The sequence below is a fragment of the Topomyia yanbarensis genome, unplaced genomic scaffold (assembly GCF_030247195.1).
Source record: "Topomyia yanbarensis strain Yona2022 unplaced genomic scaffold, ASM3024719v1 HiC_scaffold_6, whole genome shotgun sequence".
NCBI lineage: Eukaryota > Metazoa > Arthropoda > Insecta > Diptera > Culicidae > Topomyia > Topomyia yanbarensis.
In genome coordinates, this window is record NW_026683824.1 from 28,528 (window position 1) to 53,951 (window position 25,424).

The following is a 25,424-nucleotide window of genomic DNA, read 5'->3' on the forward strand; positions in this document are numbered from 1 at the left end:
AAACAGAGCAAGTATAATATTACTCTGATTAGCAAACAACGCGCTTATTTTGGCTATTATAAAACAGAGAAAAATTGGCTGGCACAATAAACAAACGAACGACTAGAGACACTGCTAGAGGATAATTACCGATTTTGTTTAGCCTAAATTGACGAACGTATTGTATTGTTCAACTTTGAGATTATAAATTGTGTTGGGTATTTTTTAATTATTAACGTTCAACGCAGATCAGAAGTTTGAAGGCTGGGAGAAGTGTATTGTATTAACAAGTATGATCCAGAAATGTGTTCTTTTTGCAGCAGAATTTTCATACAATGGGGCTGTTTTAGACTGAGTAGAATATAGACGACAAAGGGGGGAAAGACCGTTTTCCGTCTTAACGAAAAACAATCAACTAGCGCGGTAAGGGGTGGTGATTTGGTGATGATTTGAAAAATGGACAGAGAAAAAAAATGACAACTCTAATGAAACAAACAAACAACAACAACAACTATGTTTATATAAACTATGTGTACATATTTCAATTCAACTCTTTACCAGAACGGGTTTTGGTGGCCCTGAAAAGGGCCGATGACGATGGGGTGTGTGACATCCGGCGGCGGGGCGGGCGACACGTTTACTTCGAGCTGGTATACTTGGTAACGGCCTTGGTACCTTCCGATACGGCATGTTTGGCCAGCTCTCCCGGTAACAGCAAACGAACGGCGGTCTGTACCTCGCGGGAGGTGATCGTCGACTGTCGGTTGTAATGGGCCAGACGGGATGCTTCGTTAGCAATACGCTCGAAGATGTCGTTCACGAAGCTATTCATGATGCTCATCGCCTTCGACGAGACACCGGTGTCCGGATGGACCTGCTTCAGCACCTTGTAGATGTAGATAGCGTAGCTTTCCTTGCGCCGTTGCTTTCGCTTCTTCTTCTCTCCTCCTGCTTTTGTGGCGATGTTCTTCTGTGCCTTGCCACCGCCGCCGCCGGATTTTTTCACAGCCTTTCCGCTGGCTTTCGGTGCCATAGTAACGACGTGGTGGTGCTGCTGTTAACGCTCTCGATGCGAACTGCGCTGACTGATTGGTAGGTAAAACCACTGTACATATCGCTTATATACGATCGTGTAGCGAGACGAAGGTTCGTCCTTTTTTGTGTTTAGCGCGTTTCGTTCGTTCGCTACTCCGCCCCTTTGGCGAACGATGTGCAATGAAGCGAATGCATAACAAGGGGTGCTGTGTACGCGAACGGCATCAGTGTTACTCGTACTGTCTACGTGACTGCATACGCACAGCGATAAACCTACAACAATGTCTGCACGCGGTAAAAGAGGAAAAGTGAAGGGAAAGCCAAAATCCCGCTCAGTTCGTGCCGGTCTCCAGTTCCCTGTTGGCCGAATTCACCGTCTGCTGAGGAAGGGAAACTATGCTGAACGTGTCGGTGCCGGAGCACCAGTCTACTTGGCAGCTGTAATGGAATATCTTGCCGCCGAGGTACTGGAGCTGGCAGGAAACGCTGCCCGCGATAACAAAAAGACCAGAATCATCCCCCGTCATCTGCAGCTGGCCATTCGCAATGACGAAGAGCTGAACAAACTGCTCTCCGGTGTGACCATTGCCCAGGGTGGCGTGTTGCCGAACATACAGGCCGTTCTGCTGCCGAAGAAGACTGAAAAGAGGGCCTCCGCAGCAACTTAAATCCCGCTTCGTCCGAGCTGAAAAAAAACGCCCTTTTCAGGGCGACTATTTTCTTCTGATAAAGAGTTAATTTGATTTTCACTCCGATAATCATCAACGTACATTTCTGTGAGCATTGCACAGGTTTTTTTTGCAATGCTCGTCAGACGCTTAATAATAATCTCTCAAAAGTTCACTCGTCGATTTGGTGCTAAATCACAAATCGGCCGCGCAAGATTTCCCTCAAAATTCCCTCCATCAGCGTGCTTTCTAACACACACACACACAGCCACCCGCCTGAGCATTTTTGGAGGGAAACGGAAAATTTCTGCTAATAATTCTTAGTAAAATATGATTGGTTGTGGTCCTGAAAAGGACCGTTTGTTGCTGTTTCGTTCTGGGGGGTGATGGGCACACACCAAATTTAGGCCCGCTCCCCACGGATCCGGCGAGCCAGTTGGATGTCTTTCGGCATGATGGTCACTCGCTTGGCATGGATAGCGCACAGATTGGTATCCTCGAACAAACCAACCAGGTAAGCCTCGCTGGCTTCTTGAAGGGCCATGACGGCTGAGCTCTGGAAGCGCAGATCGGTTTTGAAGTCCTGCGCGATCTCACGAACCAGACGCTGGAAGGGCAGCTTGCGGATTAGTAGCTCTGTCGACTTCTGATAGCGACGAATTTCTCGCAGCGCGACAGTTCCTGGTCTGTAGCGATGGGGCTTCTTAACGCCACCCGTAGCTGGGGCACTTTTACGGGCAGCCTTCGTTGCCAACTGTTTGCGGGGAGCTTTCCCTCCGGTGGACTTGCGGGCGGTCTGTTTCGTACGGGCCATGGCGCGAAAATTCTGCTCTACTACTGATACCACTGTGATGCTGTTCAAACGACGAATGATGACCAAAACAGACCGACCGATTTTTTTTATAGTCGCGAATAAACACTACTATCGCCTGTCTCGCTCGTGTACGTGCCATGTGCCTTTTCGTTCTGTATACGGTTCGATTCGGCTACTATACTTCCCCCACCATTTCCATTCCGGAGCCAGTGTTGCCAGACTTGATTTTTTCAGCTTTTCATTAGATTTGCAAAAAAATATTCCTAAAAAGAAAAACTATGTATGAGCAAAAAAAATCGCCTAGAAATCAATAAAATTCCAACAGTAGAAGAATATCAAACAGAAATAGTTTGTTCATCAGTAACAATTTGTTCCATCATAGATCAGTATCAGATATCGATATTTAAGTACCATAGAAGCCAATATAACGTACCATGTAGACGGATGTATAGAAAATCTTTATAAGTTAAAAAAAAAACCCGTTTGTTTTTCGATTTACTTTTTCTTTCTTTCTTTTTCAGGAGAATCAATTTCCGGGCAATCGTTTTCCAGGGAAAATGCTACCATGTCAGCATTAGTCCGGATAAAGCAGATTTCGGCAATCCCAAGCTACTAAAACAGTGGCAACAGTGAACTTCGTGTTCGCGCTATTTCCCCTTCAAACCAACACATCACGAGTAAGCATATAGATAGCAGCCATGGTAATCTTCCTATGCGGCGGCGACTGAGAATGTGTGTGCATCAGTATAAAAGCGCTACTCAATGGGCCGAATTGCAACATTCGGTATTGGAATCTCGCTGCTGCAGGTGTGCTGCGCTAGCCTACTAAGTTATTACCTACAACAACCAAGAAGATGACTGGCCGTGGCAAAGGAGGCAAAGGGCTCGGCAAGGGAGGCGCTAAGCGGCACCGCAAGGTGCTTCGTGACAATATCCAGGGCATCACCAAACCCGCCATTCGTCGTCTGGCTCGACGTGGAGGAGTGAAGCGAATCTCCGGTTTGATATACGAGGAAACCCGTGGTGTGCTGAAGATTTTTCTGGAAAACGTTATCCGGGACGCTGTGACGTACACTGAACATGCCAAACGGAAGACCGTCACTGCGATGGATGTCGTCTATGCGCTTAAACGCCAGGGACGCACATTGTACGGTTTTGGTGGTTAAGCCCTACCACGACGTTCACGACAACACAAAAGGCCCTTTTCAGGGCCACCAAATGTTTAGAAAAAAGAATTAGTTTGAAATGTATCCTTCATAATTTTCATCCACGTTGCAGGGGCGTACTGTTTAATGTGCGATTTTGATGGATATGCGAGAGACCGTCGTAACACTACAACGCGCTCAGTCGCTGGGTTTCCCTTTTTTCATATATGCATTTCCTTTTTCTTTCTCCTGAGCTTGCGTATCATGGGACAAAACGGCTCGTTTCTCGATAGCAACGAACCGCCGACCGACTCTTTTTTTCGCGCGCGCACGTTTTAGCTTACCACGCTTTCACCTACCTGTCTACCTATGAATTTGCGTACCTTTAATTGGTCTGAATGATAAAAGTAAAGTTGATGGCTGGTGAGTTAGTACTGTATCAATCAGGAAGCAATTACAACACACACACACACACAGGAAGAGAGAGAGAGAGAGAGAGAGAGAGAGAGAGAGAGAGATTGAGCAACCGTAAAAAAGTCCAGCTTGTGATCTGTGTCGGGGGACAAGCGTTCCCATCGATGCGTGCGCTGAAGCGCCTGGGTGTGATGGTCGACGCGTGCGGTTTATCAGCTCACAGCCATGTACACAACGATGTAGCGAGTTGATCAGTACATCCTAAATAATAGAATTTTGAGTTAGCCAAAGCAATTCGAAATAACACTGATGATTAGAGCACTAAAATCAAAATCCGCAACTAAAATGTTGGATTTTTTTCGAGGTATTTCTCTCTGTCTGTCTCTGCCGTCGAAACAAGAAAGCATTTCGCGAGCGCGTTGTACGGTTCTACGAGCAACACAAGAATCTCGGCGAAAAGTGCACGGTACAATATTTCAAAGGGGAAAACGTTGCGCCGTCGACTGTTTACAACACCTTTCGACGGTGCAATCTCAATGCCGGTTGATAAAAAAATTATTTTGGCTAAATATTTTGTTTTGCACGAAGCAAGTTACTTCCCTCGCAAAAAAAAGCAAAAAAAAAAAAAAACAATCGTTCCCGAATACCCACTCGATCCCATTTGTACCCTAAAAAGCACAACCCGCTTCACAATTTGCTTCAGTGTCGCCCAATCGCAGATTTCTTCGGGATTTCGTTTTGAGAGCCACGAATTGCAAACAAGTTGATTGGTAGAAGATCACGAAATGCATTAGCAAAGTTGACGTAGACGCCGTACTACGCGCCTGTTCCGACATCAAACGGAAGCTTCGCCGAACAGCATCCAATTACGGATCGGTTTGAAATGTTCACTAATTTTTGGCCAACAATGGAGAACGTATCTTCTAATTTCAATCGAATCGTTTGTCTTTTTTTTTGACAGGTTGAGAAAAAAAATCCAAAATTTGTGTTGCCACCCGTTAACTTTTTTTGTTTTAGTAATTTTAATAACGAAAGTTTTCAGCAAAGGACCAGCCGACCGAAACGTTTTCCGCAGGTCGCCAAATTACGAGCACTTCCGCTCGAGCAAATATGTACAAAAATGAAATAATTTTATATAGAGAGAAGTTTTCTTTCGATTGGATAGCACCGAAAAGGTTTTCCAATTGCTAGAAGGTTCAAATTAACCTATTTTCCACAATTCAGTTTGCACGTGCCGCCATAGTCGGATACATGATTTGATAATATTCGGCCATACGCTTAAAACAGAATGTTCAGCGGGTGTTAGTTTGGACGGTGCGGACAGTGCAGTAAATTGAATGCAAACTTCCAGTGTACTTTTCACAAGCAGTAATTCGATTTTGGTTGATTTAAAACAACAGTCCGTAAAATTTTACCGGCACCGATCGAATAGTAACTTCCAACCGTCATCTACGCGTTCCCAAACAGAGCCGATGAATACGATCCTAAACAACAGACACCGGACCCCCGGTTATCATATTCGCAGACTTGCATCATCGTGCATCCATCGACTCGTCGTCTACAACTGTGTGTGTGGAAGAAAACCAAACCAAACGAACGCGCAATGGCTGAAACTGCTATCGACGTTGCTGCTACGGCCCCTGCCGTCGTCGCCTCTCCGCCAGCCGCCAAAGCGCCACCGAAGCAGGCGGCCAAGGCTAGCAAGAGTGACGCCAAGAAACCGAAAAAATCTTCAACCCATCCACCAGTGAGTGAGATGGTTCTGGCTGCCATCCGGACCCTGAAGGAACGGAGCGGATCATCACTGCAGGCGATCAAAAAGTACATCGCCGCCAACTACATGTGTGACGTCGCCAGGCTGGCTCCGTTTATCCGGAAGGCTTTGAAAACGGGTGTCGAGAAGGGAAACATCACCCAGACCAAGGGTACCGGTGCTTCCGGATCGTTTAAGGTGACGGTCGAAGCAAAGAAACCGGCTGGCGATAAGAAACCACCATCGGGTGCAGCGAAAAAACCGAAGAAATCGGCTACTAAATCCGGGGAGAAGAAAAATCCGCCGGCTGGTGGTGGTGAGAAGACCAGCAAGCCAAAGGCGGCGATCCCGGCCGCTAAGAAATCGGCTACGAAGAAAGCGAAAGCTGCTGCCCCTGCAAAGGCGGTAACGGCTGCCACTAAACAGAAAGCCACCAAACCATCGAAGGCTGCAGCGAACAAGCCGAGGGCACCTAAGCCAAAGAAGGCCGCCACCGCCCCGAAGAAGGTCACCGCCGGCAAGAAGTAAATTCCCGACAACGTGCGCGTCCCCCCAAAACAACAGTCCTTTTCAGGACTAACAAAATTGTAAAGAATTGATTGATGCTTATTTTCCGTTAATGCTCCGTTCCCCCCATGAGTTTTCTAGCTTGAGCAGCAGCGCGCGCACACACCCGCATTCAACTGGCTGCCGATTGGCAAGATAAATCAGTCGTCGTTAGTTTGATTAAACAAATCACTATAGTAAATAGGCGCGGTTTCTTGCTCAGATAAACGTACGTACGTACAGGTAAATTAATAGTAGGCCGTGGTTTTCTGTTGCCTTAACAAACAAACAAACAAACAGAGCAAGTATAATATTACTCTGATTAGCAAACAACGCGCTTATTTTGGCTATAATAAAACAGAGAAAAATTGGCTGGCACAATAAACAAACGAACGAACGATAATTACCGATTTTTTAGCCTAAATTGACGAACGTATTGTATTGTTCAACTTTGCGATTATGAATTGTGTTGGGTATTTAATTATTAACGTTCAACGCAGATCAGAAGTTTGAAGGCTGGGAAGTGCATTGTATTAACAAGTATGATCCAGAAATGTGTTCTTTTTGCGGCAGAATTTTCATACGCAGGGGCTGTTTTAGACTGACTGAGTAGAATATAGACGATAAAGGGGTAGAAAAAAGACCGTTTTCCGTCTTAACAAAAACAATCAACTAGCGGTAAGGGGAAAGACTACTTCCACAAACTACAGCAATTGATTTGGTGATGATTTGAAAAATGGACAGAGAAACAAAAATGACAACGACGTTTTTGCTCTAATGAAACAAACAAACAAACAAACAACAACAACTAATGTTTATATAAACTATGTGTACACATTTCAATTCAACTCTTTACCAGAACGTGTTTTGGTGGCCCTGAAAAGGGCCGATGACGATGGGGTGGTGGTGTGTGACATCCGGCGGCGGGGCGGGCGACACGTTTACTTCGAGCTGGTATACTTGGTAACGGCCTTGGTACCTTCCGATACGGCATGTTTCGCCAGCTCTCCCGGTAACAGCAAACGAACGGCGGTCTGTACCTCGCGGGAGGTGATCGTCGACCGTCGGTTGTAATGGGCCAGACGAGATGCTTCGTTAGCAATACGCTCGAAGATGTCGTTCACGAAGCTATTCATGATGCTCATCGCCTTCGACGAGACACCGGTGTCCGGATGGACCTGCTTCAGCACCTTGTAGATGTAGATAGCGTAGCTTTCCTTGCGCCGTTGCTTTCGCTTCTTCTTCTCTCCTCCTCCTGCTTTTGTGGCGATGTTCTTCTGTGCCTTGCCACCGCCGCCGCCGGATTTTTTCACAGCCTTTCCGCTGGCTTTCGGTGCCATAGTAACGACGTGGTTGTGCTGCTGTTAACGCTCTCGATGCGAACTGCGCTGACTGATTGGTAGCAAAAATCACTACATATCGCTTATATACGATCGTGTAGCGAGACGAAGGTTCGTCCTTTTTTGTGTTTAGCGCGTTTCGTTCGTTCGCTACTCCGCCCCTTTGGCGAACGATGTGCAATGAAGCGAATGCATAACAAGGGGTGCTGTGTGCGCGAGTGGCATCAGTGTTACTCGTATTGTCTACGTGACTACACACGAACGCGCACAGCGATAAACCTACAACAATGTCTGCACGCGGTAAAGGAGGAAAAGTGAAGGGAAAGCCAAAATCCCGCTCAGTTCGTGCCGGTCTCCAGTTCCCTGTTGGCCGAATTCACCGTCTGCTGAGGAAGGGAAATTATGCTGAACGTGTCGGTGCCGGAGCACCCGTCTACTTGGCAGCTGTGATGGAATATCTTGCCGCCGAAGTACTGGAGCTGGCAGGAAACGCTGCTCGCGATAACAAAAAGACCAGAATCATCCCCCGTCATCTGCAGCTGGCCATTCGAAATGACGAAGAGCTGAACAAACTGCTCTCCGGTGTGACCATTGCTCAGGGTGGCGTGTTGCCTAACATACAGGCCGTACTGCTGCCGAAGAAGACTGAAAAGAGGGCCTCCGCAGCAACTTAAATCCCGCTCCTTTCTAGCCGTAAAAACCGCCCTTTTCAGGGCGACTATTTTCTTCTGATAAAAAGAGTTAATTTGATTTTCACTCCGATAATCATCAACGTACATTTCTGTGAGCATTGCACAAGTTTTTTTTTTTTGCAATGCTCGTCAGACGCTTAATAATAGTTTCCCTCATATCATGGCATTGACGATTTCACCCAATCTCTCAAAAGTTCACTCATCGATTTGGTGCTAAATCACAAATCGGCCGCGCAAGATTTCCCTCAATGGGTCTTGTTTTTCACACGCTACTACTGTCGATCGGTACGAGGTGGTGCTGCTGGCAAAAAATCCCCCATCGGCGTGCTGTCTAACAAACACACACAGCCACCCGCCTGAGCATTTTTGGAGGGAAACGGAAAATTTCTGCTAATAATTCTTAGTAAAATATGATTGGTTGTGGTCCTGAAAAGGACCGTTTGTTGCTGTTTCGTTCTGGGGGGTGATGGGCACACACCAAATTTAGGCCCGCTCCCCACGGATCCGGCGAGCCAGTTGGATGTCTTTCGGCATGATGGTCACTCGCTTGGCATGGATAGCGCACAGATTGGTATCCTCGAACAAACCAACCAGGTAAGCCTCGCTGGCTTCTTGAAGGGCCATGACGGCTGAGCTCTGGAAGCGCAGATCGGTTTTGAAGTCCTGCGCGATCTCACGAACCAGACGCTGGAAGGGCAGCTTGCGGATTAGTAGCTCTGTCGACTTCTGATAGCGACGAATTTCTCGCAGCGCGACAGTTCCTGGTCTGTAGCGATGGGGCTTCTTAACGCCACCCGTAGCTGGGGCACTTTTACGGGCAGCCTTCGTTGCCAACTGTTTGCGGGGAGCTTTCCCTCCGGTGGACTTGCGGGCGGTCTGTTTCGTACGGGCCATGGCGCGAAAATTCTGCTCTACTACTGATACCACTGTGATGCTGTTCAAACGACGAATGATGACCAAAACAGACCGACCGATTTTTTTTATAGTCGCGAATAAACACTACTATCGCCTGTCTCGCTCGTGTACGTGCCATGTGCCTTTTCGTTCTGTATACGGTTCGATTCGGCTACTATACTTCCCCCACCATTTCCATTCCGGAGCCAGTGTTGCCAGACTTGATTTTTTCAGCTTTTCATTAGATTTGCAAAAAAATATTCCTAAAAAGAAAAACTATGTATGAGCAAAAAAAATCGCCTAGAAATCAATAAAATTCCAACAGTAGAAGAATATCAAACAGAAATAGTTTGTTCATCAGTAACAATTTGTTCCATCATAGATCAGTATCAGATATCGATATTTAAGTACCATAGAAGCCAATATAACGTACCATGTAGACGGATGTATAGAAAATCTTTATAAGTTAAAAAAAAAACCCGTTTGTTTTTCGATTTACTTTTTCTTTCTTTCTTTTTCAGGAGAATCAATTTCCGGGCAATCGTTTTCCAGGGAAAATGCTACCATGTCAGCATTAGTCCGGATAAAGCAGATTTCGGCAATCCCAATAAAACAGTGGCAACAGTGAACTTCGTGTTCGCGCTATTTCCCCTTCAAACCAACACATCACGAGTAAGCATATAGATAGCAGCCATGGTAATCTTCCTATGCGGCGGCGACTGAGAATGTGTGTGCATCAGTATAAAAGCGCTACTCAATGGGCCGAATTGCAACATTCGGTATTGGAATCTCGCTGCTGCAGGTGTGCTGCGCTAGCCTACTAAGTTATTACCTACAACAACCAAGAAGATGACTGGCCGTGGCAAAGGAGGCAAAGGGCTCGGCAAGGGAGGCGCTAAGCGGCACCGCAAGGTGCTTCGTGACAATATCCAGGGCATCACCAAACCCGCCATTCGTCGTCTGGCTCGACGTGGAGGAGTGAAGCGAATCTCCGGTTTGATATACGAGGAAACCCGTGGTGTGCTGAAGATTTTTCTGGAAAACGTTATCCGGGACGCTGTGACGTACACTGAACATGCCAAACGGAAGACCGTCACTGCGATGGATGTCGTCTATGCGCTTAAACGCCAGGGACGCACATTGTACGGTTTTGGTGGTTAAGCCCTACCACGACGTTCACGACAACACAAAAGGCCCTTTTCAGGGCCACCAAATGTTTAGAAAAAAGAATTAGTTTGAAATGTATCCTTCATAATTTTCATCCACGTTGCAGGGGCGTACTGTTTAATGTGCGATTTTGATGGATATGCGAGAGACCGTCGTAACACTACAACGCGCTCAGTCGCTGGGTTTCCCTTTTTTCATATATGCATTTCCTTTTTCTTTCTCCTGAGCTTGCGTATCATGGGACAAAACGGCTCGTTTCTCGATAGCAACGAACCGCCGACCGACTCTTTTTTTCGCGCGCGCACGTTTTAGCTTACCACGCTTTCACCTACCTGTCTACCTATGAATTTGCGTACCTTTAATTGGTCTGAATGATAAAAGTAAAGTTGATGGCTGGTGAGTTAGTACTGTATCAATCAGGAAGCAATTACAACACACACACACACACACACACGAGAGAGAGAGAGAGAGAGAGAGAGAGAGAGAGAGAGAGAGAGAGAGATTGAGCAACCGTAAAAAAGTCCAGCTTGTGATCTGTGTCGGGGGACAAGCGTTCCCATCGATGCGTGCGCTGAAGCGCCTGGGTGTGATGGTCGACGCGTGCGGTTTATCAGCTCACAGCCATGTACACAACGATGTAGCGAGTTGATCAGTACATCCTAAATAATAGAATTTTGAGTTAGCCAAAGCAATTCGAAATAACACTGATGATTAGAGCACTAAAATCAAAATCCGCAACTAAAATGTTGGATTTTTTTCGAGGTATTTCTCTCTGTCTGTCTCTGCCGTCGAAACAAGAAAGCATTTCGCGAGCGCGTTGTACGGTTCTACGAGCAACACAAGAATCTCGGCGAAAAGTGCACGGTACAATATTTCAAAGGGGAAAACGTTGCGCCGTCGACTGTTTACAACACCTTTCGACGGTGCAATCTCAATGCCGCTTGCCGGTTGATAAAAAAATTATTTTGGCTAAATATTTTGTTTTGCACGAAGCAAGTTACTTCCCTCGCAAAAAAAAGCAAAAAAAAAAAAAAAACAATCGTTCCCGAATACCCACTCGATCCCATTTGTACCCTAAAAAGCACAACCCGCTTCACAATTTGCTTCAGTGTCGCCCAATCGCAGATTTCTTCGGGATTTCGTTTTGAGAGCCACGAATTGCAAACAAGTTGATTGGTAGAAGATCACGAAATGCATTAGCAAAGTTGACGTAGACGCCGTACTACGCGCCTGTTCCGACATCAAACGGAAGCTTCGCCGAACAGCATCCAATTACGGATCGGTTTGAAATGTTCACTAATTTTTGGCCAACAATGGAGAACGTATCTTCTAATTTCAATCGAATCGTTTGTCTTTTTTTTTGACAGGTTGAGAAAAAAAATCCAAAATTTGTGTTGCCACCCGTTAACTTTTTTTGTTTTAGTAATTTTAATAACGAAAGTTTTCAGCAAAGGACCAGCCGACCGAAACGTTTTCCGCAGGTCGCCAAATTACGAGCACTTCCGCTCGAGCAAATATGTACAAAAATGAAATAATTTTATATAGAGAGAAGTTTTCTTTCGATTGGATAGCACCGAAAAGGTTTTCCAATTGCTAGAAGGTTCAAATTAACCTATTTTCCACAATTCAGTTTGCACGTGCCGCCATAGTCGGATACATGATTTGATAATATTCGGCCATACGCTTAAAACAGAATGTTCAGCGGGTGTTAGTTTGGACGGTGCGGACAGTGCAGTAAATTGAATGCAAACTTCCAGTGTACTTTTCACAAGCAGTAATTCGATTTTGGTTGATTTAAAACAACAGTCCGTAAAATTTTACCGGCACCGATCGAATAGTAACTTCCAACCGTCATCTACGCGTTCCCAAACAGAGCCGATGAATACGATCCTAAACAACAGACACCGGACCCCCGGTTATCATATTCGCAGACTTGCATCATCGTGCATCCATCGACTCGTCGTCTACAACTGTGTGTGTGGAAGAAAACCAAACCAAACGAACGCGCAATGGCTGAAACTGCTATCGACGTTGCTGCTACGGCCCCTGCCGTCGTCGCCTCTCCGCCAGCCGCCAAAGCGCCACCGAAGCAGGCGGCCAAGGCTAGCAAGAGTGACGCCAAGAAACCGAAAAAATCTTCAACCCATCCACCAGTGAGTGAGATGGTTCTGGCTGCCATCCGGACCCTGAAGGAACGGAGCGGATCATCACTGCAGGCGATCAAAAAGTACATCGCCGCCAACTACATGTGTGACGTCGCCAGGCTGGCTCCGTTTATCCGGAAGGCTTTGAAAACGGGTGTCGAGAAGGGAAACATCACCCAGACCAAGGGTACCGGTGCTTCCGGATCGTTTAAGGTGACGGTCGAAGCAAAGAAACCGGCTGGCGATAAGAAACCACCATCGGGTGCAGCGAAAAAACCGAAGAAATCGGCTACTAAATCCGGGGAGAAGAAAAATCCGCCGGCTGGTGGTGGTGAGAAGACCAGCAAGCCAAAGGCGGCGATCCCGGCCGCTAAGAAATCGGCTACGAAGAAAGCGAAAGCTGCTGCCCCTGCAAAGGCGGTAACGGCTGCCACTAAACAGAAAGCCACCAAACCATCGAAGGCTGCAGCGAACAAGCCGAGGGCACCTAAGCCAAAGAAGGCCGCCACCGCCCCGAAGAAGGTCACCGCCGGCAAGAAGTAAATTCCCGACAACGTGCGCGTCCCCCCAAAACAACAGTCCTTTTCAGGACTAACAAAATTGTAAAGAATTGATTGATGCTTATTTTCCGTTAATGCTCCGTTCCCCCCATGAGTTTTCTAGCTTGAGCAGCAGCGCGCGCACACACCCGCATTCAACTGGCTGCCGATTGGCAAGATAAATCAGTCGTCGTTAGTTTGATTAAACAAATCACTATAGTAAATAGGCGCGGTTTCTTGCTCAGATAAACGTACGTACGTACAGGTAAATTAATAGTAGGCCGTGGTTTTCTGTTGCCTTAACAAACAAACAAACAAACAGAGCAAGTATAATATTACTCTGATTAGCAAACAACGCGCTTATTTTGGCTATAATAAAACAGAGAAAAATTGGCTGGCACAATAAACAAACGAACGAACGATAATTACCGATTTTTTAGCCTAAATTGACGAACGTATTGTATTGTTCAACTTTGCGATTATGAATTGTGTTGGGTATTTAATTATTAACGTTCAACGCAGATCAGAAGTTTGAAGGCTGGGAAGTGCATTGTATTAACAAGTATGATCCAGAAATGTGTTCTTTTTGCGGCAGAATTTTCATACGCAGGGGCTGTTTTAGACTGACTGAGTAGAATATAGACGATAAAGGGGTAGAAAAAAGACCGTTTTCCGTCTTAACAAAAACAATCAACTAGCGGTAAGGGGAAAGACTACTTCCACAAACTACAGCAATTGATTTGGTGATGATTTGAAAAATGGACAGAGAAACAAAAATGACAACGACGTTTTTGCTCTAATGAAACAAACAAACAAACAAACAACAACAACTAATGTTTATATAAACTATGTGTACACATTTCAATTCAACTCTTTACCAGAACGTGTTTTGGTGGCCCTGAAAAGGGCCGATGACGATGGGGTGGTGGTGTGTGACATCCGGCGGCGGGGCGGGCGACACGTTTACTTCGAGCTGGTATACTTGGTAACGGCCTTGGTACCTTCCGATACGGCATGTTTCGCCAGCTCTCCCGGTAACAGCAAACGAACGGCGGTCTGTACCTCGCGGGAGGTGATCGTCGACCGTCGGTTGTAATGGGCCAGACGAGATGCTTCGTTAGCAATACGCTCGAAGATGTCGTTCACGAAGCTATTCATGATGCTCATCGCCTTCGACGAGACACCGGTGTCCGGATGGACCTGCTTCAGCACCTTGTAGATGTAGATAGCGTAGCTTTCCTTGCGCCGTTGCTTTCGCTTCTTCTTCTCTCCTCCTCCTGCTTTTGTGGCGATGTTCTTCTGTGCCTTGCCACCGCCGCCGCCGGATTTTTTCACAGCCTTTCCGCTGGCTTTCGGTGCCATAGTAACGACGTGGTTGTGCTGCTGTTAACGCTCTCGATGCGAACTGCGCTGACTGATTGGTAGCAAAAATCACTACATATCGCTTATATACGATCGTGTAGCGAGACGAAGGTTCGTCCTTTTTTGTGTTTAGCGCGTTTCGTTCGTTCGCTACTCCGCCCCTTTGGCGAACGATGTGCAATGAAGCGAATGCATAACAAGGGGTGCTGTGTGCGCGAGTGGCATCAGTGTTACTCGTATTGTCTACGTGACTACACACGAACGCGCACAGCGATAAACCTACAACAATGTCTGCACGCGGTAAAGGAGGAAAAGTGAAGGGAAAGCCAAAATCCCGCTCAGTTCGTGCCGGTCTCCAGTTCCCTGTTGGCCGAATTCACCGTCTGCTGAGGAAGGGAAATTATGCTGAACGTGTCGGTGCCGGAGCACCCGTCTACTTGGCAGCTGTGATGGAATATCTTGCCGCCGAAGTACTGGAGCTGGCAGGAAACGCTGCTCGCGATAACAAAAAGACCAGAATCATCCCCCGTCATCTGCAGCTGGCCATTCGAAATGACGAAGAGCTGAACAAACTGCTCTCCGGTGTGACCATTGCTCAGGGTGGCGTGTTGCCTAACATACAGGCCGTACTGCTGCCGAAGAAGACTGAAAAGAGGGCCTCCGCAGCAACTTAAATCCCGCTCCTTTCTAGCCGTAAAAACCGCCCTTTTCAGGGCGACTATTTTCTTCTGATAAAAAGAGTTAATTTGATTTTCACTCTAATCATCAACGTACATTTCTGTGAGCATTGCACAAGTTTTTTTTTTTTGCAATGCTCGTCAGACGCTTAATAATAGTTTCCCTCATATCATGGCATTGACGATTTCACCCAATCTCTCAAAAGTTCACTCATCGATTTGGTGCTAAATCACAAATCGGCCGCGCAAGATTTCCCTCAATGGGTCTTGTTTTTCACACGCTACTACTGTCGATCGGTACGAGGTGGTGCTGCTGGCAAAAAATCCCCCATCGGCGTGCTGTCTAACAAACACACACAGCCACCCGCCTGAGCATTTTTGGAGGGAAACGGAAAATTTCTGCTAATAATTCTTAGTAAAATATGATTGGTTGTGGTCCTGAAAAGGACCGTTTGTTGCTGTTTCGTTCTGGGGGGTGATGGGCACACACCAAATTTAGGCCCGCTCCCCACGGATCCGGCGAGCCAGTTGGATGTCTTTCGGCATGATGGTCACTCGCTTGGCATGGATAGCGCACAGATTGGTATCCTCGAACAAACCAACCAGGTAAGCCTCGCTGGCTTCTTGAAGGGCCATGACGGCTGAGCTCTGGAAGCGCAGATCGGTTTTGAAGTCCTGCGCGATCTCACGAACCAGACGCTGGAAGGGCAGCTTGCGGATTAGTAGCTCTGTCGACTTCTGATAGCGACGAATTTCTCGCAGCGCGACAGTTCCTGGTCTGTAGCGATGGGGCTTCTTAACGCCACCCGTAGCTGGGGCACTTTTACGGGCAGCCTTCGTTGCCAACTGTTTGCGGGGAGCTTTCCCTCCGGTGGACTTGCGGGCGGTCTGTTTCGTACGGGCCATGGCGCGAAAATTCTGCTCTACTACTGATACCACTGTGATGCTGTTCAAACGACGAATGATGACCAAAACAGACCGACCGATTTTTTTTATAGTCGCGAATAAACACTACTATCGCCTGTCTCGCTCGTGTACGTGCCATGTGCCTTTTCGTTCTGTATACGGTTCGATTCGGCTACTATACTTCCCCCACCATTTCCATTCCGGAGCCAGTGTTGCCAGACTTGATTTTTTCAGCTTTTCATTAGATTTGCAAAAAAATATTCCTAAAAAGAAAAACTATGTATGAGCAAAAAAAATCGCCTAGAAATCAATAAAATTCCAACAGTAGAAGAATATCAAACAGAAATAGTTTGTTCATCAGTAACAATTTGTTCCATCATAGATCAGTATCAGATATCGATATTTAAGTACCATAGAAGCCAATATAACGTACCATGTAGACGGATGTATAGAAAATCTTTATAAGTTAAAAAAAAAACCCGTTTGTTTTTCGATTTACTTTTTCTTTCTTTCTTTTTCAGGAGAATCAATTTCCGGGCAATCGTTTTCCAGGGAAAATGCTACCATGTCAGCATTAGTCCGGATAAAGCAGATTTCGGCAATCCCAAGCTACTAAAACAGTGGCAACAGTGAACTTCGTGTTCGCGCTATTTCCCCTTCAAACCAACACATCACGAGTAAGCATATAGATAGCAGCCATGGTAATCTTCCTATGCGGCGGCGACTGAGAATGTGTGTGCATCAGTATAAAAGCGCTACTCAATGGGCCGAATTGCAACATTCGGTATTGGAATCTCGCTGCTGCAGGTGTGCTGCGCTAGCCTACTAAGTTATTACCTACAACAACCAAGAAGATGACTGGCCGTGGCAAAGGAGGCAAAGGGCTCGGCAAGGGAGGCGCTAAGCGGCACCGCAAGGTGCTTCGTGACAATATCCAGGGCATCACCAAACCCGCCATTCGTCGTCTGGCTCGACGTGGAGGAGTGAAGCGAATCTCCGGTTTGATATACGAGGAAACCCGTGGTGTGCTGAAGATTTTTCTGGAAAACGTTATCCGGGACGCTGTGACGTACACTGAACATGCCAAACGGAAGACCGTCACTGCGATGGATGTCGTCTATGCGCTTAAACGCCAGGGACGCACATTGTACGGTTTTGGTGGTTAAGCCCTACCACGACGTTCACGACAACACAAAAGGCCCTTTTCAGGGCCACCAAATGTTTAGAAAAAAGAATTAGTTTGAAATGTATCCTTCATAATTTTCATCCACGTTGCAGGGGCGTACTGTTTAATGTGCGATTTTGATGGATATGCGAGAGACCGTCGTAACACTACAACGCGCTCAGTCGCTGGGTTTCCCTTTTTTCATATATGCATTTCCTTTTTCTTTCTCCTGAGCTTGCGTATCATGGGACAAAACGGCTCGTTTCTCGATAGCAACGAACCGCCGACCGACTCTTTTTTTCGCGCGCGCACGTTTTAGCTTACCACGCTTTCACCTACCTGTCTACCTATGAATTTGCGTACCTTTAATTGGTCTGAATGATAAAAGTAAAGTTGATGGCTGGTGAGTTAGTACTGTATCAATCAGGAAGCAATTACAACACACACACACACACACACACAGAGAGAGAGAGAGAGAGAGAGAGAGAGAGAGAGAGAGAGAGAGAGAGAGATTGAGCAACCGTAAAAAAGTCCAGCTTGTGATCTGTGTCGGGGGACAAGCGTTCCCATCGATGCGTGCGCTGAAGCGCCTGGGTGTGATGGTCGACGCGTGCGGTTTATCAGCTCACAGCCATGTACACAACGATGTAGCGAGTTGATCAGTACATCCTAAATAATAGAATTTTGAGTTAGCCAAAGCAATTCGAAATAACACTGATGATTAGAGCACTAAAATCAAAATCCGCAACTAAAATGTTGGATTTTTTTCGAGGTATTTCTCTCTGTCTGTCTCTGCCGTCGAAACAAGAAAGCATTTCGCGAGCGCGTTGTACGGTTCTACGAGCAACACAAGAATCTCGGCGAAAAGTGCACGGTACAATATTTCAAAGGGGAAAACGTTGCGCCGTCGACTGTTTACAACACCTTTCGACGGTGCAATCTCAATGCCGCTTGCCGGTTGATAAAAAAATTATTTTGGCTAAATATTTTGTTTTGCACGAAGCAAGTTACTTCCCTCGCAAAAAAAAGCAAAAAAAAAAAAAAAACAATCGTTCCCGAATACCCACTCGATCCCATTTGTACCCTAAAAAGCACAACCCGCTTCACAATTTGCTTCAGTGTCGCCCAATCGCAGATTTCTTCGGGATTTCGTTTTGAGAGCCACGAATTGCAAACAAGTTGATTGGTAGAAGATCACGAAATGCATTAGCAAAGTTGACGTAGACGCCGTACTACGCGCCTGTTCCGACATCAAACGGAAGCTTCGCCGAACAGCATCCAATTACGGATCGGTTTGAAATGTTCACTAATTTTTGGCCAACAATGGAGAACGTATCTTCTAATTTCAATCGAATCGTTTGTCTTTTTTTTTGACAGGTTGAGAAAAAAAATCCAAAATTTGTGTTGCCACCCGTTAACTTTTTTTGTTTTAGTAATTTTAATAACGAAAGTTTTCAGCAAAGGACCAGCCGACCGAAACGTTTTCCGCAGGTCGCCAAATTACGAGCACTTCCGCTCGAGCAAATATGTACAAAAATGAAATAATTTTATATAGAGAGAAGTTTTCTTTCGATTGGATAGCACCGAAAAGGTTTTCCAATTGCTAGAAGGTTCAAATTAACCTATTTTCCACAATTCAGTTTGCACGTGCCGCCATAGTCGGATACATGATTTGATAATATTCGGCCATACGCTTAAAACAGAATGTTCAGCGGGTGTTAGTTTGGACGGTGCGGACAGTGCAGTAAATTGAATGCAAACTTCCAGTGTACTTTTCACAAGCAGTAATTCGATTTTGGTTGATTTAAAACAACAGTCCGTAAAATTTTACCGGCACCGATCGAATAGTAACTTCCAACCGTCATCTACGCGTTCCCAAACAGAGCCGATGAATACGATCCTAAACAACAGACACCGGACCCCCGGTTATCATATTCGCAGACTTGCATCATCGTGCATCCATCGACTCGTCGTCTACAACTGTGTGTGTGGAAGAAAACCAAACCAAACGAACGCGCAATGGCTGAAACTGCTATCGACGTTGCTGCTACGGCCCCTGCCGTCGTCGCCTCTCCGCCAGCCGCCAAAGCGCCACCGAAGCAGGCGGCCAAGGCTAGCAAGAGTGACGCCAAGAAACCGAAAAAATCTTCAACCCATCCACCAGTGAGTGAGATGGTTCTGGCTGCCATCCGGACCCTGAAGGAACGGAGCGGATCATCACTGCAGGCGATCAAAAAGTACATCGCCGCCAACTACATGTGTGACGTCGCCAGGCTGGCTCCGTTTATCCGGAAGGCTTTGAAAACGGGTGTCGAGAAGGGAAACATCACCCAGACCAAGGGTACCGGTGCTTCCGGATCGTTTAAGGTGACGGTCGAAGCAAAGAAACCGGCTGGCGATAAGAAACCACCATCGGGTGCAGCGAAAAAACCGAAGAAATCGGCTACTAAATCCGGGGAGAAGAAAAATCCGCCGGCTGGTGGTGGTGAGAAGACCAGCAAGCCAAAGGCGGCGATCCCGGCCGCTAAGAAATCGGCTACGAAGAAAGCGAAAGCTGCTGCCCCTGCAAAGGCGGTAACGGCTGCCACTAAACAGAAAGCCACCAAACCATCGAAGGCTGCAGCGAACAAGCCGAGGGCACCTAAGCCAAAGAAGGCCGCCACCGCCCCGAAGAAGGTCACCGCCGGCAAGAAGTAAATTCCCGACAACGTGCGCGTCCCCCCAAAACAACAGTCCTTTTCAGGACTAACAAAATTGTAAAGAATTGATTGATGCTTATTTTCCGTTAATGCTCCGTTCCCCCCATGAGTTTTCTAGCTTGAGCAGCAGCGCGCGCACACACCCGCATTCAACTGGCTGCCGATTGGCAAGATAAATCAGTCGTCGTTAGTTTGATTAAACAAATCACTATAGTAAATAGGCGCGGTTTCTTGCTCAGATAAACGTACGTACGTACAGGTAAATTAATAGTAGGCCGTGGTTTTCTGTTGCCTTAAACAAACAAACAAACAGAGCAAGTATAATATTACTCTGATTAGCAAACAACGCGCTTATTTTGGCTATAATAAAACAGAGAAAAATTGGCTGGCACAATAAACAAACGAACGAACGATAATTACCGATTTTTTAGCCTAAATTGACGAACGTATTGTATTGTTCAACTTTGCGATTATGAATTGTGTTGGGTATTTAATTATTAACGTTCAACGCAGATCAGAAGTTTGAAGGCTGGGAAGTGCATTGTATTAACAAGTATGATCCAGAAATGTGTTCTTTTTGCGGCAGAATTTTCATACGCAGGGGCTGTTTTAGACTGACTGAGTAGAATATAGACGATAAAGGGGTAGAAAAAAGACCGTTTTCCGTCTTAACAAAAACAATCAACTAGCGGTAAGGGGAAAGACTACTTCCACAAACTACAGCAATTGATTTGGTGATGATTTGAAAAATGGACAGAGAAACAAAAATGACAACGACGTTTTTGCTCTAATGAAACAAACAAACAAACAAACAACAACAACTAATGTTTATATAAACTATGTGTACACATTTCAATTCAACTCTTTACCAGAACGTGTTTTGGTGGCCCTGAAAAGGGCCGATGACGATGGGGTGGTGGTGTGTGACATCCGGCGGCGGGGCGGGCGACACGTTTACTTCGAGCTGGTATACTTGGTAACGGCCTTGGTACCTTCCGATACGGCATGTTTCGCCAGCTCTCCCGGTAACAGCAAACGAACGGCGGTCTGTACCTCGCGGGAGGTGATCGTCGACCGTCGGTTGTAATGGGCCAGACGAGATGCTTCGTTAGCAATACGCTCGAAGATGTCGTTCACGAAGCTATTCATGATGCTCATCGCCTTCGACGAGACACCGGTGTCCGGATGGACCTGCTTCAGCACCTTGTAGATGTAGATAGCGTAGCTTTCCTTGCGCCGTTGCTTTCGCTTCTTCTTCTCTCCTCCTCCTGCTTTTGTGGCGATGTTCTTCTGTGCCTTGCCACCGCCGCCGCCGGATTTTTTCACAGCCTTTCCGCTGGCTTTCGGTGCCATAGTAACGACGTGGTTGTGCTGCTGTTAACGCTCTCGATGCGAACTGCGCTGACTGATTGGTAGCAAAAATCACTACATATCGCTTATATACGATCGTGTAGCGAGACGAAGGTTCGTCCTTTTTTGTGTTTAGCGCGTTTCGTTCGTTCGCTACTCCGCCCCTTTGGCGAACGATGTGCAATGAAGCGAATGCATAACAAGGGGTGCTGTGTGCGCGAGTGGCATCAGTGTTACTCGTATTGTCTACGTGACTACACACGAACGCGCACAGCGATAAACCTACAACAATGTCTGCACGCGGTAAAGGAGGAAAAGTGAAGGGAAAGCCAAAATCCCGCTCAGTTCGTGCCGGTCTCCAGTTCCCTGTTGGCCGAATTCACCGTCTGCTGAGGAAGGGAAATTATGCTGAACGTGTCGGTGCCGGAGCACCCGTCTACTTGGCAGCTGTGATGGAATATCTTGCCGCCGAAGTACTGGAGCTGGCAGGAAACGCTGCTCGCGATAACAAAAAGACCAGAATCATCCCCCGTCATCTGCAGCTGGCCATTCGAAATGACGAAGAGCTGAACAAACTGCTCTCCGGTGTGACCATTGCTCAGGGTGGCGTGTTGCCTAACATACAGGCCGTACTGCTGCCGAAGAAGACTGAAAAGAGGGCCTCCGCAGCAACTTAAATCCCGCTCCTTTCTAGCCGTAAAAACCGCCCTTTTCAGGGCGACTATTTTCTTCTGATAAAAAGAGTTAATTTGATTTTCACTCCGATAATCATCAACGTACATTTCTGTGAGCATTGCACAAGTTTTTTTTTTTTGCAATGCTCGTCAGACGCTTAATAATAGTTTCCCTCATATCATGGCATTGACGATTTCACCCAATCTCTCAAAAGTTCACTCATCGATTTGGTGCTAAATCACAAATCGGCCGCGCAAGATTTCCCTCAATGGGTCTTGTTTTTCACACGCTACTACTGTCGATCGGTACGAGGTGGTGCTGCTGGCAAAAAATCCCCCATCGGCGTGCTGTCTAACAAACACACACAGCCACCCGCCTGAGCATTTTTGGAGGGAAACGGAAAATTTCTGCTAATAATTCTTAGTAAAATATGATTGGTTGTGGTCCTGAAAAGGACCGTTTGTTGCTGTTTCGTTCTGGGGGGTGATGGGCACACACCAAATTTAGGCCCGCTCCCCACGGATCCGGCGAGCCAGTTGGATGTCTTTCGGCATGATGGTCACTCGCTTGGCATGGATAGCGCACAGATTGGTATCCTCGAACAAACCAACCAGGTAAGCCTCGCTGGCTTCTTGAAGGGCCATGACGGCTGAGCTCTGGAAGCGCAGATCGGTTTTGAAGTCCTGCGCGATCTCACGAACCAGACGCTGGAAGGGCAGCTTGCGGATTAGTAGCTCTGTCGACTTCTGATAGCGACGAATTTCTCGCAGCGCGACAGTTCCTGGTCTGTAGCGATGGGGCTTCTTAACGCCACCCGTAGCTGGGGCACTTTTACGGGCAGCCTTCGTTGCCAACTGTTTGCGGGGAGCTTTCCCTCCGGTGGACTTGCGGGCGGTCTGTTTCGTACGGGCCATGGCGCGAAAATTCTGCTCTACTACTGATACCACTGTGATGCTGTTCAAACGACGAATGATGACCAAAACAGACCGACCGATTTTTTTTATAGTCGCGAATAAACACTACTATCGCCTGTCTCGCTCGTGTACGTGCCATGTGCCTTTTCGTTCTGTATACGGTTCGATTCGGCTACTATACTTCCCCCACCATTTCCATTCCGGAGCCAGTGTTGCCAGACTTGATTTTTTCAGCTTTTCATTAGATTTGCAAAAAAATATTCCTAAAAAGAAAAACTATGTATGAGCAAAAAAAATCGCCTAGAAATCAATAAAATTCCAACAGTAGAAGAATATCAAACAGAAATAGTTTGTTCATCAGTAACAATTTGTTCCATCATAGATCAGTATCAGATATCGATATTTAAGTACCATAGAAGCCAATATAACGTACCATGTAGACGGATGTATAGAAAATCTTTATAAGTTAAAAAAAAAACCCGTTTGTTTTTCGATTTACTTTTTCTTTCTTTCTTTTTCAGGAGAATCAATTTCCGGGCAATCGTTTTCCAGGGAAAATGCTACCATGTCAGCATTAGTCCGGATAAAGCAGATTTCGGCAATCCCAAGCTACTAAAACAGTGGCAACAGTGAACTTCGTGTTCGCGCTATTTCCCCTTCAAACCAACACATCACGAGTAAGCATATAGATAGCAGCCATGGTAATCTTCCTATGCGGCGGCGACTGAGAATGTGTGTGCATCAGTATAAAAGCGCTACTCAATGGGCCGAATTGCAACATTCGGTATTGGAATCTCGCTGCTGCAGGTGTGCTGCGCTAGCCTACTAAGTTATTACCTACAACAACCAAGAAGATGACTGGCCGTGGCAAAGGAGGCAAAGGGCTCGGCAAGGGAGGCGCTAAGCGGCACCGCAAGGTGCTTCGTGACAATATCCAGGGCATCACCAAACCCGCCATTCGTCGTCTGGCTCGACGTGGAGGAGTGAAGCGAATCTCCGGTTTGATATACGAGGAAACCCGTGGTGTGCTGAAGATTTTTCTGGAAAACGTTATCCGGGACGCTGTGACGTACACTGAACATGCCAAACGGAAGACCGTCACTGCGATGGATGTCGTCTATGCGCTTAAACGCCAGGGACGCACATTGTACGGTTTTGGTGGTTAAGCCCTACCACGACGTTCACGACAACACAAAAGGCCCTTTTCAGGGCCACCAAATGTTTAGAAAAAAGAATTAGTTTGAAATGTATCCTTCATAATTTTCATCCACGTTGCAGGGGCGTACTGTTTAATGTGCGATTTTGATGGATATGCGAGAGACCGTCGTAACACTACAACGCGCTCAGTCGCTGGGTTTCCCTTTTTTCATATATGCATTTCCTTTTTCTTTCTCCTGAGCTTGCGTATCATGGGACAAAACGGCTCGTTTCTCGATAGCAACGAACCGCCGACCGACTCTTTTTTTCGCGCGCGCACGTTTTAGCTTACCACGCTTTCACCTACCTGTCTACCTATGAATTTGCGTACCTTTAATTGGTCTGAATGATAAAAGTAAAGTTGATGGCTGGTGAGTTAGTACTGTATCAATCAGGAAGCAATTACAACACACACACACACACACACACAGAGAGAGAGAGAGAGAGAGAGAGAGAGAGAGAGAGAGAGAGAGAGATTGAGCAACCGTAAAAAAGTCCAGCTTGTGATCTGTGTCGGGGGACAAGCGTTCCCATCGATGCGTGCGCTGAAGCGCCTGGGTGTGATGGTCGACGCGTGCGGTTTATCAGCTCACAGCCATGTACACAACGATGTAGCGAGTTGATCAGTACATCCTAAATAATAGAATTTTGAGTTAGCCAAAGCAATTCGAAATAACACTGATGATTAGAGCACTAAAATCAAAATCCGCAACTAAAATGTTGGATTTTTTTCGAGGTATTTCTCTCTGTCTGTCTCTGCCGTCGAAACAAGAAAGCATTTCGCGAGCGCGTTGTACGGTTCTACGAGCAACACAAGAATCTCGGCGAAAAGTGCACGGTACAATATTTCAAAGGGGAAAACGTTGCGCCGTCGACTGTTTACAACACCTTTCGACGGTGCAATCTCAATGCCGCTTGCCGGTTGATAAAAAAATTATTTTGGCTAAATATTTTGTTTTGCACGAAGCAAGTTACTTCCCTCGCAAAAAAAAGCAAAAAAAAAAAAAAAACAATCGTTCCCGAATACCCACTCGATCCCATTTGTACCCTAAAAAGCACAACCCGCTTCACAATTTGCTTCAGTGTCGCCCAATCGCAGATTTCTTCGGGATTTCGTTTTGAGAGCCACGAATTGCAAACAAGTTGATTGGTAGAAGATCACGAAATGCATTAGCAAAGTTGACGTAGACGCCGTACTACGCGCCTGTTCCGACATCAAACGGAAGCTTCGCCGAACAGCATCCAATTACGGATCGGTTTGAAATGTTCACTAATTTTTGGCCAACAATGGAGAACGTATCTTCTAATTTCAATCGAATCGTTTGTCTTTTTTTTTGACAGGTTGAGAA

The 25,424-nt window shown here is 46.4% G+C and overlaps 13 protein-coding genes across 13 annotated transcripts; 7 read left to right on the forward strand and 6 right to left on the reverse strand.

Moving 5' to 3' along the window:
• Window positions 1–616: 616 nt before the first annotated feature.
• On the reverse strand, window positions 617–1,012 carry LOC131695896 (histone H2B-like). Its single transcript, XM_058984430.1, has one exon. The coding sequence runs from the start codon at window positions 1,010–1,012 to the stop codon at window positions 617–619; it is 396 nt and encodes a 131-aa protein (XP_058840413.1).
• A 283-nt stretch (window positions 1,013–1,295) lies between these two features.
• On the forward strand, window positions 1,296–1,682 carry LOC131695897 (histone H2A-like). Its single transcript, XM_058984431.1, has one exon. The coding sequence runs from the start codon at window positions 1,296–1,298 to the stop codon at window positions 1,680–1,682; it is 387 nt and encodes a 128-aa protein (XP_058840414.1).
• Window positions 1,683–2,085: 403 nt separating this feature from the next.
• On the reverse strand, window positions 2,086–9,289 carry LOC131695898 (uncharacterized). The gene is made up of 3 exons (XM_058984432.1): window positions 8,876–9,289; window positions 7,300–7,544; window positions 2,086–2,536 (listed from the first exon to the last, which is right to left on the reverse strand). Exons 1-3 carry the CDS (start codon window positions 9,278–9,280, stop codon window positions 2,086–2,088), a joined length of 1,101 nt encoding a protein of 366 aa, XP_058840415.1. The 5' UTR covers window positions 9,281–9,289.
• LOC131695846 (histone H4-like) lies at window positions 3,348–3,662 on the forward strand. The gene has a single exon (XM_058984382.1). It carries the CDS (start codon window positions 3,351–3,353, stop codon window positions 3,660–3,662), a length of 312 nt encoding a protein of 103 aa, XP_058840365.1. The 5' UTR covers window positions 3,348–3,350.
• LOC131695845 (histone H2B-like) lies at window positions 7,296–7,694 on the reverse strand. Its single transcript, XM_058984381.1, has one exon. The coding sequence runs from the start codon at window positions 7,692–7,694 to the stop codon at window positions 7,296–7,298; it is 399 nt and encodes a 132-aa protein (XP_058840364.1).
• An 840-nt stretch (window positions 9,290–10,129) lies between the features above and the next one.
• On the forward strand, window positions 10,130–10,441 carry LOC131695875 (histone H4-like). The gene has a single exon (XM_058984410.1). It carries the CDS (start codon window positions 10,130–10,132, stop codon window positions 10,439–10,441), a length of 312 nt encoding a protein of 103 aa, XP_058840393.1.
• A 2,015-nt stretch (window positions 10,442–12,456) lies between these two features.
• On the forward strand, window positions 12,457–13,332 carry LOC131695899 (histone H1A, sperm-like). Its single transcript, XM_058984433.1, has 2 exons — window positions 12,457–13,011; window positions 13,255–13,332. The coding sequence occupies exons 1-2, from the start codon at window positions 12,457–12,459 to the stop codon at window positions 13,330–13,332; spliced, it is 633 nt and encodes a 210-aa protein (XP_058840416.1).
• Window positions 13,333–14,093: 761 nt separating this feature from the next.
• On the reverse strand, window positions 14,094–14,492 carry LOC131695838 (histone H2B-like). Its single transcript, XM_058984374.1, has one exon. The coding sequence runs from the start codon at window positions 14,490–14,492 to the stop codon at window positions 14,094–14,096; it is 399 nt and encodes a 132-aa protein (XP_058840357.1).
• A 287-nt stretch (window positions 14,493–14,779) lies between these two features.
• On the forward strand, window positions 14,780–15,166 carry LOC131695900 (histone H2A-like). Its single transcript, XM_058984434.1, has one exon. The coding sequence runs from the start codon at window positions 14,780–14,782 to the stop codon at window positions 15,164–15,166; it is 387 nt and encodes a 128-aa protein (XP_058840417.1).
• A 498-nt stretch (window positions 15,167–15,664) lies between these two features.
• On the reverse strand, window positions 15,665–22,887 carry LOC131695901 (uncharacterized). The gene is made up of 3 exons (XM_058984435.1): window positions 22,474–22,887; window positions 20,898–21,142; window positions 15,665–16,115 (listed from the first exon to the last, which is right to left on the reverse strand). Exons 1-3 carry the CDS (start codon window positions 22,876–22,878, stop codon window positions 15,665–15,667), a joined length of 1,101 nt encoding a protein of 366 aa, XP_058840418.1. The 5' UTR covers window positions 22,879–22,887.
• LOC131695841 (histone H4-like) lies at window positions 16,930–17,241 on the forward strand. Its single transcript, XM_058984376.1, has one exon. It carries the CDS (start codon window positions 16,930–16,932, stop codon window positions 17,239–17,241), a length of 312 nt encoding a protein of 103 aa, XP_058840359.1.
• Window positions 20,894–21,292, reverse strand: LOC131695839 (histone H2B-like). Its single transcript, XM_058984375.1, has one exon. It carries the CDS (start codon window positions 21,290–21,292, stop codon window positions 20,894–20,896), a length of 399 nt encoding a protein of 132 aa, XP_058840358.1.
• Window positions 22,888–23,732: 845 nt separating the features above from the next.
• Window positions 23,733–24,044, forward strand: LOC131695874 (histone H4-like). The gene has a single exon (XM_058984409.1). The coding sequence runs from the start codon at window positions 23,733–23,735 to the stop codon at window positions 24,042–24,044; it is 312 nt and encodes a 103-aa protein (XP_058840392.1).
• The last annotated feature ends 1,380 nt before the right edge of the window (window positions 24,045–25,424 follow it).